The sequence below is a fragment of the Arachis duranensis genome, chromosome 1, assembly GCF_000817695.3.
Source record: "Arachis duranensis cultivar V14167 chromosome 1, aradu.V14167.gnm2.J7QH, whole genome shotgun sequence".
Classification (NCBI taxonomy): domain Eukaryota; kingdom Viridiplantae; phylum Streptophyta; class Magnoliopsida; order Fabales; family Fabaceae; genus Arachis; species Arachis duranensis.
This window is the reverse complement of record NC_029772.3, coordinates 31876000-31891043: the sequence shown is the minus strand read 5'-3', so window position 1 is coordinate 31891043 and position 15044 is coordinate 31876000. Positions and strand designations below refer to the sequence as shown.

General features: G+C 41.3%; 2 protein-coding genes across 2 annotated transcripts; both read right to left on the bottom strand.

The window, feature by feature from the left end:
* Positions 1-2152: 2152 nt before the first annotated feature.
* On the bottom strand, positions 2153-2644 carry LOC127747748 (uncharacterized). Its single transcript, XM_052262293.1, has one exon. The coding sequence runs from the start codon at positions 2642-2644 to the stop codon at positions 2153-2155; it is 492 nt and encodes a 163-aa protein (XP_052118253.1).
* A 2113-nt stretch (positions 2645-4757) lies between these two features.
* LOC127747746 (uncharacterized) lies at positions 4758-5978 on the bottom strand. Its single transcript, XM_052262288.1, has 2 exons — positions 5357-5978; positions 4758-5254 (listed from the first exon to the last, which is right to left on the bottom strand). The coding sequence occupies exons 1-2, from the start codon at positions 5976-5978 to the stop codon at positions 4758-4760; spliced, it is 1119 nt and encodes a 372-aa protein (XP_052118248.1).
* Between the last annotated feature and the right edge of the window lie 9066 nt (positions 5979-15044).

The window sequence follows — 15044 nt, the reverse complement described above, 5'->3', positions numbered from 1 at the left end:
TTTTTTTAGAAGTCACGTGACTTAGGCGTGGAGTTGGTTGGAGATCCCATTTTTGGGGAATGCCTTGGCGAGAAAAGTTTAAGAGGACCAGAGGAGCAAGGGTCAAGGACACTTAGTTCGTTTTCTAGTTTTAGATATTTTTGAGGGAGAGTGAGTTACACTCTTGGAGGAGGAGAGAGAGATCTCAAGCTCTTACTAGGGTTCTTCTTCATCAAAATTCTGAAATTTCACCCACACTTTGGTGAGATCCATTGCAATTCTCACTTTACTTTGTTCATGTAATAGATTTTCTTCTCCAATTTCAAGTTGTAGTTGTAATTGCTAAAATCCCTTAGATCTAGGACTCAACTTTATGATTTTGGATTTCATTAATACTTTGAGATTTTGATCTTCATTGTTGCTCTTTGACATTTGTTGTTAATTCCTTGTGTTGCAATACCTTTAATTCTACTTTTCTTCTCATTTTACTATGACTTTCTTTCTTGCTCATCACATGTTTGATAAAATGTCAACACTAGTTATGGAGTAGAAAATTCTCACTTGGCATAGGGTTGGATCATTAGAAGAAGTTGAATAGTTGTGTCAATTGTTGATTTGGAATTAGGGATTGCTAATTGACTTGGAGTACACTAAAGCTAGATTTCCATAAGGTAAAGCTAGGATTTGTGACTCAAGTTGATTACTCTCATTTGACTTTCCTCTATGCTTAGGGGTTAACTAAATGAAGCAAGACCTAATTGTTGTCATCATTGAAAGAACTATAAGGATAGAATTTCTAATGCCAACCCTAAGCCAAGTCTTTTAAGGATTGATTGTTTGTTTTCTATTTTGCTAAAACCTTCAAAGAATCATAACAAGGTTTCCTAATCAATAAGATGCACACTCTAGCAATTCCAAGGGAGGACGACTCGGGAGACTAGTACTCTCGGATATAGATTGTAGGATTGTTTGGTACGAAATTTGAGTGTCGATTGGACTATACTCACGATCATATTCATCCATGAATTCTAAATCGGCATGCTAAATTTCGTTTATCAAAATGGCGCCGTTGCCGGAGAGTTTGCTTAGTGTGCCATGTTATTGTTTGGATTGAGTGTGTGCATATGTACATAGTTACATTTCATTGTAAATTGTTCAAGTGACTAACCCCTGATTGTTATCATGAATTTCATTTCCCCTTCATTGCATGACGCGTTCACAACCGAATCCGAGCTTAGTCCCTTTTGATCCGGAAATAGAACGAACTTTGTTTCATATTAGACAAGCTCGGAGGCGGCTATGGTGGCTTAGAGGAGGCACAACTCTCTGGAATATGTACCTGAAGTTGGCGCGCACGCGCACTGTGCACTCACGCGTCAACGGGGGTATGCCCCAGGCATGATATCGGCCTGGGGTGGGCCTAACTCTCTGTGGAGTGGCCTAGAGGAAAGTGCAGAACAAGGGACGCGTGCGCGGCTAAGGCGCTCGCGCGCACCTTGTGTTGGTAGTGCATGGGCGCGTGCGCGCCAGGTGCGCGCACACGGCAGAGGTGCAGGGCGGGTGGCTTAGTGCGGGCCCGAGAGTGGCTTAACTCTCTGGAATATATACTAGGGGTGCAACAAAATGATCAACACGGGGGCGCACAGTACGCTAGCGCGTCGATCTGCAGATTTCGCCCAAGCGCGCGTACGCGTCATGTGCGCGCACGCGCGAGTTGCCTATGCTTCAGGCATGGTGCTGGCTTGGTGTGGGCGTAACTCTCGGGTAAATATATGGAGGGGTGTTTCTCGCAACCCACGCGTCCGCGCACGATGCGCGTTCGCGTGGGTTGTCGCCAAATGCCTCAATGGCACGCACGCGCCAGGTGCGCGCGCGCGCAGTAGGGTGCTTTTTTCAAAATTTTGCAGGATTTTGCACCACTTATGACATTCTAACCCCCAAACAGCCACTTCAGTACTATAGTAAGGCGTCTTACTTTGATAAACTACCGATGAACTCAACAAATGAAGCAGAATTAGGATTGAAATCTAACTATCAAACATGAAGTCAAGTGTTAAGCTAGTGTCAATAAAAAAATGATGCAATGGCTATATACAAAGGAAGATCTTACCATGGTGGGATGTCTTCCACCTAGCACTTTTGTTTACCGTCCTTAAGTTGGACTTTCAATGGCTCAAAGTTCTTGTTCAAGAGGTGCATCCCTCAAGAAGAATACTTCAAATTCCTTGGAGTTCTTTCTTTGCTCACCACGGTACATTTTGAGGCGGTGCCCATTTACCTTGAAAATTTCCAGACTTGATGGATGGCGCAAGTGGTAGACCCCAAAAGGTTCTACCTTCTCCACTTGGTAAGGTCCATCCCACCTTGATCTAAGCTTTCCGGGTAGTAATCTCAATCTTGAGTTGTAAAGGAGAACTAGGTCACCGGGTCGGAATTCTCTTCTCCTAATGTTCTTGTCATGGATGGCCTTCAACTTTTCCTTGTAGAGTCTAGAGTTGTCATAAGCTTCTAATCTTAAGCATTCTAATTCCGCCAATTGAAGCTTTCTCTCTACTCTGGCTCCACCCAAGCTCATATTACATTCCTTTATTGCCCAATAAGCTTTGTGTTCGATTTCTACCGGTAAGTGGCATGCTTTACCATATACAAGCCGAAAGGGGCTCATGCCAATAGGTGTCTTCTAAGCTGTTCGATAGGCCCACAGTGCATCGGAGAGTTTAGTGCTCCAATCCTTCCTATTCGGCTTCACAATCCTTTCTAACACATTCTTTATTTCCCGGTTAGAAACTTCGGCTTGGCCGTTTGTCCGAGGGTGGTAAGCCGTGGTGACTTTGTGTATGATGCCATATCTTCTCATGAGGCCTTCCATTTTTTGTTGCAAAAGTGGGATCCTGGTCACTTATGATTGCTCTTAGGGAGCCAAAGCGACAAATGATATTGTTCCTCACAAAAGAATAAACAACATGAGCGTCATCCGTTCGGGTGGGGATTGCCTCCACCCATTTTGACACATAATCGACGGCTAACAGATGTAGAGAAAGCCATTGGAATTTGGAAACGGTCCCATGAAGTCGATACCCCATACGTCAAAGATTTCACAAAAAAGCATATTTTGTTGGGGAATTTCGTCCTTCTTGGAAATATTTCCAAATCGAATGCATTGGGGGCAAGAGTTGCAAAAGAGGGAAGCATCTTTGAGAAGAGTTGGCCACCAAAATCCGCAATCAAGGACCTTTCTTGCCATTCTTTGGGGGCCATAGTGGCCACCTCCTTCGGAAGCATGGCAAGCGTCCAGGATTGCTTGGAATTCGGTTTGAGGTATGCACCTTCGCACTATTTGGTCCGCTCCACACCTCCACAAATAAGGGTCGTCCCAAACATAGTATTTGGATTCGCTTTTCAGCTTATCCTTTTGATGTTTGCTAAGATTGGGAGGGAAGATGCGTGAAACCAAGTAGTTTGCTATTGGGGCATACCAAGGAACTACTTCCGAGATTGTGTGCAAACCATCTAGAGGAAAAGAGTCATTGATAGGAGAGGTGTCGCCTTTTGTGTGTTCGAGGCGACTTAAATGGTCCGCCACTAGGTTTTGGGAACCATTCCTATCTTTGATCTCCAAGTCAAATTCTTGTAACAAAAGCACCCAACGAATTAATCTCGGTTTTGATTCCTTTTTGGTCAATAAATACTTTAGTGCTGCGTGATCCGAGTACACTACAACCTTGGAACCAAGAAGATAGGCTCGGAACTTGTCCAAAGCAAAAACAATGGCTAGGAGTTCCTTTTCGGTTGTAGTGTAGTTGGATTGGGCACCGTCTAATGTTTTGGAAGCATAAGCTATGACATAGGTATTTTTACCTTCGCGTTGTGCTAACGCGGCTCCTATCGCATAATTTGAGGCATCGCACATGATTTCAAATGGTTGAGTCCAATTTGGTCCTCGCACAATAGGGGCTTGTGTCAATGCTATTTTAAGTTTGTCATATGCTTCCATACATTCAGTCGAGAGAGAGGTAAGGCTACCTTCCTAAAGTCTTTGATGAACCTCCGGTAGAATCCTGCATGTCAAAGAAAGGAGTGGACTTCCCTCTCGGAGGAGGGGTAAGGCAAACTAGATATGACATTTATTTTTGCCGGATCTACAGAGATGCCTTCTTTGGAGACTATGTGTCCCAAAACAATGCCTTGTTTGACCATGAAATGACATTTTTCAAAATTTAAGACAAGGTTTGTTTTGGTGCATCTCTCTAAGACTTTTTCAAGGTTGCCTAAGCAATGATCAAATGAATCACCATACACACTAAAATCATCCATGAAAACTTCCATACATTGCTCTAGGAAGTCCGCAAATAAGCTCATCATGCATCTTTGAAACGTTGCCGGTGCATTGCATAAGCCAAATGGCATACGCTTGTAAGCATATGTTCCAAAGGGGCAAGTAAATGTGGTTTTTTCTTGGTCCTCTAGAGCAATGTGAATTTGGAAGTAACCGGAGTAACCATCAAGAAAACAATAATATGATTTACCGACTAGTCGATCAAGCATTTGATCAATAAATGGTAGTGGGAAGTGATCTTTTCTTGTGGCCGCATTCAACATTCGGTAGTCTATGCATACTCTCCAATAATTTTGCACTCTTGTCGCTATAAGTTCACCGCTTTCATTTTTTATTGTAGTCACCCCGGACTTCTTTGGCACTACTTGGACTGGGCTTACCCACTCACTATCCGAGATGGGATAGATGATGTCCGCTTCAAGTAGCTTAGTGACTTCTTTCTTCACAACCTCAAGAATAGTTGGATTAAGTCTCCTTTGAGGTTGTCGGACCGGTTTTGCTCCTTCTTCAAGAAATATGCGATGCTCGCATACTTGGGGCTTATTCCCACTAGATCCGCCAAAGTCCACCCGATTGCCCTTTTGTTTTTCCTCAATACATCTAGCAATTTGTCTTCTTGTTGAGGGGTTAACTCTTTTGCAATTATCACAGGGAGTTCTTGGGCTTCATCAAGATATGAGTATCTTAAATGGGGTGGTAGTGGCTTCAATTCCATCTTCTTTTCATTCTTTGAAGTTTGAGTTTCCAAATGGTTTGTATGGTGTGTAGTGTTCACTTTACTTGGATCCTCATTTGCTTCTTCAATCATGTACTTCTCGTCTAACTTTGCAAGGTGCACTTCGGCAACCATGTTATCAATTGGGTCACACCGGAATAGAGAGTGATTCTCCGGCGGATGTTTCATTGCTTCCTCTAGGCTGAAACTTACAACTCTCCCATCTATTTCAAATGAATAGGTTCCCGAGTAGGCATCTAGCTTAAATCTAGAAGTTCTCAAGAATGGTCTTCCAAGTAGGATAGATGATGCTCTCTCGGTTTCACTTGATGGCATTTCAAGGACATAGAAGTCAATTGGAAACACCAACCCTTTGATATTCACCAATACATCTTCCGCAACACCCGTCACGGTTATTATGCTTTTATCCGCTAGGACAAATCTTGCCGTCGACCTTTTTAGTGGTGGCAACTTCAATACCCGGTAGACGGAGAGCGGCATGATGCTAACACATGCTCCGAGGTCACACATACAGTCTATAAATTGAACTCCATTGACGGTGCAAGTGACCATACAAGGGCCCGGATCATCACACTTCTCGGGCAGTGCTCCCATTAAAGCGGAAATAGAACTCCCCAATGGGATGGTTTCCAATTCAAGAATTCTATCCTTGTTTATGCATAGATCTTTGAGGAATTTTGCATATCTAGGAACTTGATGGATAGCATCAAAGAGGGGGATGGTTACCTCAACTTTCTTGAACATTTCTACCATTTTTGGGTCGAGTTCTATGCGCTTTCTAGCTTTCTTTGCAAGTGTTGAAAATGGAAGTGGTTGAGCAATTTCTTCTTCTTCCAAGGTTCTCTTGGCCTTGGTTGTCTCCCTTGTTGGTTGGGCTTCGTCCTCAACTATGACTTGTGGTGTTTCCTCTTCCTCTACCTCTTCCATATCTATTCTCTCCTCTTGGGTGGTTGTGATAGGATTTGAGTCCTTTGTTTCCTTCTCTTTTAATTGTGTTCCGGATCTAAGGGTGATGGCATTAATGCCTCCCTTTGGATTTGGTTGGGGTTGAGAGGGAATAACACTTTGGATTGGGGGTTGAGGAGTGGGGTTTGATGGTGTATCCATGCGTGCAAGAAGAGCTTGTAGTGTAGAGGTGAGGCCGGTATGACCGGAAGCAAGTGTGTTTTGTAGTTCCTTTTGGCCTTGGATAATGGTCCGGAGTGTTTCGTCTTGGTTGGAGGGGGTGGTTGCATATGTGAGTTGAGGAGCTTGTGATTGGTTGGGTGGTGGTCTTTGATGTGGTGGTTGGTATGTTTGGTAGTTTCTTTGTGGGTTTTGTTGGTTGTATGGTGGATTTTGTTGGTTGTATGGTGGCCGGTTTTGTGAGAAATTTTGTGAGTTGTTGTTCCATCTTTGACCTGCTCCGTTGTTGTTGTTGTCCCTATTTCCTTGTTGGTGATTGTCTCTCCAATTTTGATTATGGTACCCACCCCCTTGATTGTAGCTTCCTCTTTGATAAGGGTGCCCTTGGTTAGAATTACCGCCTTGGTAGTATCCTTGATTTGGGCGGTCATAGAAATTATGGGTAGCCGCCAAAGTGTTGTCTTCTTGAAGGCTTGGGCACTCATCCGTGTAGTGAGAATAGCAAGAACAAATGCCACATACTTTTTGAGGGACCAATTGTTGGTTGTGTTGTTGAGGGGGTGGGGGTTGTTGTTGGTATGATGGAGGTTGTTGTGGTTGTTGTTGGTTCACTTAGAGTTGCCTCAAGATGGATGTCATTTCGCTCAAGGATTGAGTTAAAGCGGTGGTTTCACTACTTGTTGATACCTCATTCACGGTCCTAGGGCGATTGACTCTTCGTCTCATATGTTGATTGGATTCGGCTAAGCCAATGATAAGTTGCCATGCCTCCTCCGCTGTTTTATATTTGGACAAAGAACCATTGCTAGAGGTGTCCAAGAGAGTTCTATCTTGCTCTCGCATCCCTTGACATATGTATCCAAGCAATACTTGAGTGTCAAGCATGTGATTAGGACATGCGTCTAGTAGCTTGCGAAACCGTTCCCAATACTCGTAGAGTGGTTCCGTCTCACCTTGCACAATACAAGACATTTCCTTCCTTAGCCTATCCATCTTCTCCGGGGGCAAGAATTTATCCAAGAATCCTCTTCTAAGTAAGTCCCAATCGGAGGTGACTTCACTAGATAGAGTATAGAACCATTCTTTAGCCTTGTCCTCAAGAGAGAAAGGGAAAGCAAACAACCATATAGCAACCTCATCGGACCCTTCCCGTCTAGTAGTTGAACATATGCGATGGAAGTCCTTGAGATGTCGAATAGGGTCTTGTGCGGGAAGCCCATGAAACTTAGGTAGGAGGTTGATCAAAGCGGTCTTCAATTCAAAGTTAGCATTCAAGTTGGGGTGAGTTACATGAAGGGGTTGAAAGACATAATCCGGTGCACCCGCTTCCTTGATGGTAACTCTCCTCGGAGCATCCATGGTATTATTACCTAAAACAAAAGAAGAATTGTTAGAGAGATTGATGGAAGTATGACTAATGCCTTCTTTGAGTGACGGTTCAATGTTCACTTTTAGTAAGGTGGTTGAGGTGGTGAGAACCTCTTCACCTTTCCCAAACTTTAGCCGCCTTCGAGCTTGTCTAATATGAAACAAAGTTCGTTCTATTTCCGGATCAAAAGGGACTAAGCTCGGATTCGGTTATGAACGCGTCATGCAATGAAGGGGAAATGAAGTTCATGGTAACGATGAGGGGTTAGTCACTTGAACAATTTACAATGAAATGTAACTATGTACATATACACACTCAATCCAAACAATAACATGGCACACTAAGCAAATTCCCCGGAAACGGCGCCATTTTGATAAACGAAATTTAGTATGCCGATTTAGAATTCAAGGATGAATATGATCGTGAGTATAGTCTAATCGACACTTAAATTTCGTACCAAACAATCCTACAATCTATATCCGAGAGTACTAGTCTCCCGAGTCGTCCTCCCTTGGAATTGCTAGAATGTGCATCTTATTGATTAGAAAGCTTTGTTAGGATTCTTTGAAAGTTTTAGCAAAGTAGTAGGAAACAAACTATCAATCATTAAAAGACTTGGCTTAGGATTGGCATTAGAATTTCTATCCTTATAGTTCTTTCAACGATGACAACAATTAGGCCATGCCTCATTTAGTTATCCCCTAGGTATAGAGGAAAGTCAAATGAAGATAATCAACTTGAGTCACAAGTCCTAGCTTCACTTCATAGGAATCTAACTTTAGTGCACTCCAAGTCAATTAGCAATCCCTAATTCCAAATCAACAATTGACACAACTATTCAACTTCTTCTAATGGTCCAACCCTATGCCAAGTGAGAAATTTCTACTCCATAACTAGTGTTGACATTTTATCAAATATTTGATGAGCAAGAAAGAAAGTCATAGTAAAATGAAAAGAAAAGTAGGACTAATAGTATTGCAACACAAGGAACTAACAACAAGTATCAAAGAGCAACAATAAGGATCAAATTCTCAAAGTATTGATAAAATCCAAAACACAAAGTTGAATTCTAGATCTAAGAGAATTTAGCAATTACAACTAATACTTGAAATTGAGGAAGAAAATCTATGACATGAACAAAGCAAAGTGAGAATTTCAATGGATCTCACCAAAGAGTGATTGAAAATTCAGAAATTGGATGAAGAAGAACCCTAGTGAGAGCTTGAGATCTATCTCTTCTCCCCCAAGAGTGTAACTAACTATCCCTCAAAAATATCTAAAATCTAGAAAATGAACTAAGTGTCCTTAACCCTTGCTCCTCTGGTCTTCTTAAGCTTTTCCCGCCAAGGCATTCCCCAAAAAAAATGGGATCTCCAACCAACTTCACGCTTAAGTCACGTGGCTTCTTAAAAAAATCACATTCGAACATCGGCGCGCACGCGTAAAGTACGCGCGCGCGCCACAGATGCATTTTGAAATGTACGCGGAGACGTGACGTACGCGTGCGCGCCCAAGAGGATCATGGCTTAGCTGCTACGCAAGCCGCCTCGTGGCTCGACTCTTGGCTTCGGCTTCTAGTTGTTCTATCCACGCGGACGCGTCAAGTGCGCGCACGCGCACATGCTGAGATTTCCAAGGCTTAATTCTCTTGCTCCCTTCCTTTGCTCCCATCCTCCTTCTCTCTTCTGGTCCATCCCTGTCCTATATTCTGGAACCACTTAACACACGGGTCACGGCATCAAATGGCATCAAGAGAGGATTAGAAATGTATCTATTTTAATGCAAAATAAGTATGTTTTCATCCATGGGGCAAAACTAGGAAAGGAATGCAAATTCTTGTTTTTTCATACAGAAAGTGTGTGGAATCATTGATAAAACCCCTGAAATCAGCACAAGATAAACCCTCAAAATGGGGTTTGTCACCTCCGTGTTTCTATGCTTCCCTCACCTCGCCGCGTCGTGCCTCCGTCCCTCCCTCACCGCGCCGCTGCTCCATTTCTCGCGCCTGGTTTCGCTGCCTTGTGCCTGCTCCCGTGGCTTCCATTTTAAACAGAGCCTAGGACTAGGTTGAATGCAGGGACTTGGGGGGTTGGCCTTGGTTATTGCATTTCGACTGCAGTGGCTTGTCCGAATCGACTTGTTGTTTCAGTTAAAGGGTTATTGCAGATATCGGCTTCTCGAAAGGCCTATTTCTTTGGCATTGTAATCTCTTTTGATATACAGAAAAATTTTCTTTTTCTAACAACCCTTGCAACTAGCCACTTTTTCTGACTTGATTAATTTTTTTATTTTAAGTAGTTCCTAAAATCTATTTAATCAAAACACAATCAAGTGAATTCCTTCCTTTTGTAGTCATGCATCAAGGTTGCCCTTGATTTTGTATCTCCTGAAAATTTTGGTGAGTGCTTCCGATTGACAGAAGAATTCCACACACTCCCAATAAATCATAGGTCTTCTGAGGACAAGTTGGAGGTGTAGCAAATAATATTTTGGTTTAACTTTACTAGTTGTTTCTTTTGTTTCTTTATTGAATGTAGCAGGTCTATTTAAGTTGATTCTTGAATTGAATATAACATGATATAGCAGTTCTAATCAAATTGATCCTTGAATATCATCTTTGACTTCAAAATGGGTCTTTAAAGACTAGTTTGAAGTATATTTGCTATCAGATAACATTACTGAGTATCACATTGTATGTCTAATCTTGGCATGTGTAGTTTTTTCTTATTAAGAATTTGTTTTTGTATATCAGAAGTTTATTGTCACTTACCAATTTGTTTAAATTTGATAGTTCCAGCATGAACTTTACGTATCCTTCATATTGCGAGCTTAATAGTTTCTTGCTGGTGTATAATGTAAATGCTTTACACTTTCTGAATTGCTGTGTTATTTACACCAGGTAAAGAAAATTATAGTACACACAATGAAAGATGTGGTTGAAAATTTGGAGAAAGCACGGTTAGTGTTTGCGATCTTTACTCCTATCTGGTTTGCATTGTGATGCATGCATGATTTGATTACAATGTTCACTTTGATAAGGCATTGTTAGATTATTGTTTCCAGGTTCATGAATCATGACTATGAATTTAAGTTTATTATTTGATTTACTAAATTGGTGATTTTTATACAGGTCTGGGAAAAGTTAAGTTCATGATGGTTGCATATATTTACTGATGAACTAAAGTCTGCTCTCTCTGCTCTCTCAGAATTCTTCTCGGCTCAAAACCGTCCGTTATCATTGTTATTATTGATCTCTATGCTAGTTCAGGGAGTGGGAGGCTGCAACACAAGAACTGATTTTCAGATTTTAAATTTCAATAACACAAATTACATAGCCTTGTGGTTTTTTATTTTAAATTCCAAAAGAAGCCTCTGCACGTATAAAGCTCAAGCTCAGCCCAAGCACACACCAAGTGGGCTCCGGAAGTGAATTTCTGCATCAATTACTTACTTCTGTAAACCCTAGTAGCTAGTCTAGTATAAATAGGACATTTTACTATTGTATTCAGAGTCTTTTGACAGTATACTCTTTTTACCAATCCTGGATCCTAAATTGTATTTTTAATCCTGTAATCACGTTTTGGGGGCTGGCCATTCGGCCATGCCTGAACCTTCATCATTTATGTATTTTCAACGATGGAGTTTCTACACACCATAGATTAAGGGTATGGAGCTCTGCTGTACCTCGAGTTTTAATGCAATTACTACTATCTTTTATTCAATTTCAATCTTATTTCTGTTCTAAGATACTACTCATACCTCAACCTGATGGATGTGATGATCCGTGACACTCATCATCATCCGTCCCTATGAACGCGTGTCTGACAACCACTTCCATTCTACAAGCGAAAGCTAGAGTGTGTATCTCTTGGATTCCTGATGCACGACGCATGGTTGCCCTCGCCTGACAACCGAGCCTTCCATTCTATGAGATCAGAGTCTTCGTGGTATAAGCTAGAATTGATGGCGGCATTCATGAGAATCCGAAAAGTCTAAACCTTGTCTATGGTATTCCGAGTAGGATTCCAGGATTGAATGACTGTGACGAGCTTCAAACTCACGATTGTTAGGCGTGATGACAAACGCAAAAGAATTAGGAGATTCTATTCCGACATGATCGAGAACCGACAGATGATTAGCCGTGCCGTGACAGAGCATTTGGACATTTTTCACTGAGAGGATGGGATGTAGCCATTGACAACGGTGATGCCCTACATAAAGCTTGCCATGGAAAGGAGTAAGAAGGATTGAATAAAGGCAGTCGGAAAGCAGAGATTCAGAAGGAGCACAGCATCTTCATACGCCTATCTGAAATTTCCATCGATGATCTACATAAGTATTTTTATCTTTATTTTCAGTTTATTTATTATTATTATTCGAAAACTCCATAACCATTTATTATCCGCCTGACTGAGATTTACAAGATGACCATAGCTTGCTTCATACCAACAATCTCTATGGGATCGACCCTTACTCACGTAAGGTTTATTACTTGGACGACCCAGTACACTTGCTGGTTAGTTAAGCGAAGTTGTGAAATTATGTTTAGACCATGGTATTGAGCACCAAGTTTTTGGGGCCATTACTGGGGAATCAATTTCGAACAACAATTTAAGTATGAATCATAATTTCGTCCACCAGAACCCAGTCGCCATTAACGTTGTCATTTCTGTGAGAGCTTGAGAGTGGTGGTATTGTGCAGTGTTCAATGGCCAACGATGGCCAGCAACGGAGCTTCATCCAGCACACGGCGCATTCTACTGCCGTCAACCGTTAAATGCGTGGAAGCTAGAGAGGAGAAAGACGAGATTGCTCCGACGTGTAAATGTGGAGTGGATGCCATATTGTACAAATCGAGGACGACGACGAATCCCAATAGATTGTTCTTTGGATGTCCATTCTTTAAGGTAAGTTGGTGATTTTTTTAGTGAGTTTGATTATACAGACTTTGTTTATGTGATTTTTGTTTTGGAATGAACATGCAGTTGAAAATTCCAGTCATTACAAGTTCTTCTTATGGCTGGATGACCATGTTTCAACAATAGGAGCCAAAGACAAGTTTATGACTGAGAACAAGGTTGATGATATGAAAGTGTATCTTGGAAAAAAAGTAGTGGACAGAGACTAACTTATTTGGAGAAGAAGCTGTTGCATCTAGAGAGGAAAAAATGTTAATGTGTATTGGGTTATTCTTGTAGTGCTTAGTATAATTTTTTACTTTTCTTATTGCCAAAATTGGCAAGTAGGTAAAAAAAATATTGTAATGAGGTATAGAATGAGTTCCCAAGAGTTGTATGTTTTTCAGACAAAAGTATTGTATTAAACGATGCTATATCCAGCAAAGTGATGAAAAATGTGTATGAAGCTATTACCCTAAGCAAGTTAATGGCATAATCTATAGAGATATGATTAGATAAATAAAGCATATATTAATCTCATTAAAGAGATGTTAATGTCATCAAAGAAGTCTAAACATGCCTACTACCAAAATAAGGCATAACTTAAGCCTGCGAGTTATACAATCACATTGTTTCCAAAAAGAGTTGATTTGTAAATCACACTATTTCCAAAAAAGATGTTGATGGCATAACTGAAGTCTAAACATGTAGTGTTAATATTAGGCTTATTTAGTCCTGGAGTAGGGATGAACTTAAACAGTCGTTGAGTTGCTTTGCCTACTGATACCAAAGTCTGTGGAGAGGCTCCTGATGTAGTTGGTTGTTATGGAGAGGACAAATGCTATTCAGGCTGGGGAGGTGATACAGGTTGAGAGGGTTTGTTTGCCCCAAGCTTCCTCCTTATGGTTTGCTAGGTCTAAATGGCCTAGGAGCAAGCCGTGATGAAGACTGTGCGGGAGGCTTAAATGGTGGTTGTGGAAGCCTTAATTGTGTCACAGCCACTGCTATTGAGAGTCCAGATTCTTACTCAGACATCGGGGCAGAGTTTGTATTCGGATTACCCTGCAGCAAGGTTGAAAGAATTGTGAATGCATCAAAAATAACAAATAAAAGCCAACAAAGTCTATGAGAGGATACCTTATTAGCAAATGAATGTTCAGTAGAATTCTGTTTAACATGAGGAGGGTTGGTTGCATCAGGGTTACTCTGTTCCCCAGTCTGAAATGCCATTTAGTGTTAACAGTCTCAATGAAGCATATAATAAATTAAGACGTTTAAACCCTAATGAATTACTGTGGAGATAGATAAAATTTTAAGTAATTTTAAAATGGACAACTAAACCCCCTGAAGTTATTATCAAGGGGACAGTAACATCCTTGAGTAACTAAGTAGTGCCTCTCTCTGAGGGGCTGACTGTGACAATGGAAGCACCACAAGTGTGAGACATTCGTTGGGCTTCTTCATCTTTGGGTTCCAGTTTGGGTTGGATGGTTTCCCTTTGCACGTCTTGTAGTTGTGTCCCCTCTCACCACACTTGCTACACGTGACATAGAAACTCCTCTTTAACTTGTCACCATCAATGACAGCCTCATGTGGGCCTTTCTGTCTGTTATGAATCTTGGGACGTCTAATTGGCCTTTTTAACATGGGTGGAGCAGGTTTAGTATACTTAGACCGTATCCAATATTTCTCACTAATCACTGGTTGGATGAAGTGTTCGTATGTCTTTTTAATAGACTCCATACACAGCCGTGGATGCACATAATCATCAAGGTTATCGTGTCTTTTTCTTACTGGAGCTGTAGCATGAATACACGGCATCCCTTTACAGCAAGACAACAGTAAGACAACAATAAAATGGCATAAGCATGATTAAAATTGAAATTCACAGCATGATTAAAATTTCAGGCTTTTACTGACTAGTGAGTTGCCATCTATTACATGAGCAGCTATGCTTGATCAAATCCACGTCGACTTTGGAGCCCTTGTACATGACTTCAAAACGTTTGCGCTCGTTATCACTAATCCAATCCACTGTTCATTTGTTGCTTGGTTTGATGAGCCTCTTTAGCCTTTTCTCTTGCACTAGTGCGAGTTTCCCTTCATGAGTCCCTAGCATTTTCCTGTGTTGAACTATTCGCCGCATCACATAGCACCGTAATTCCTCGCACATTGTAAGTATCAGCTTGCATCTATACTTTAACACCTTTGCGTTAAATGACTCACACATGTTGTTTATTAGGTTGTCGACTTTGGGACCATGGCTAAAGTATGCTCTAACCCAGGTAGCAGGATCAAATTTCATGAGGTAGGCCCAAGCGTCGTTGTTTACTTCTTTCAGTCTTTCCATGGTTGACTTAAATTCAGAGATGGTGGTGCATGTTGCACAATCCCACACTATTTCTTTGATATAAAAATCTTTGAATCAGTTTATGAAATTCTTCTACATATGCATGACACGATTTCTGACATGTGCATTAGGCATTACCTCTTTCAGTGCAGATAGCATGCCCTAATAAAAATGAAATAATCCAAGTTTACAAACAAATATAATCCACTCAATGACTCACAAAACACATAAGGATTAACAAAAAGGGAACT

What these genes read in the sequence shown, in the direction of transcription:
- LOC127747748 (XM_052262293.1), bottom strand. Translation starts at nt 2,644, where the DNA reads ATGAGCCCCTTTCGGCTTGTATATGGTAAAGCATGCCACTTACCGGTA.
- LOC127747746 (XM_052262288.1), bottom strand. Translation starts at nt 5,978, where the DNA reads ATGGAAGAGGTAGAGGAAGAGGAAACACCACAAGTCATAGTTGAGGAC. An exon ending in TGTCCTTGAAATGCCATCAA is followed by an intron (nt 5,255 to 5,356) that starts GTGAAACCGAGA and finishes CATTTGAAATAG; the next exon opens with ATGGGAGAGTTGTAAGTTTC.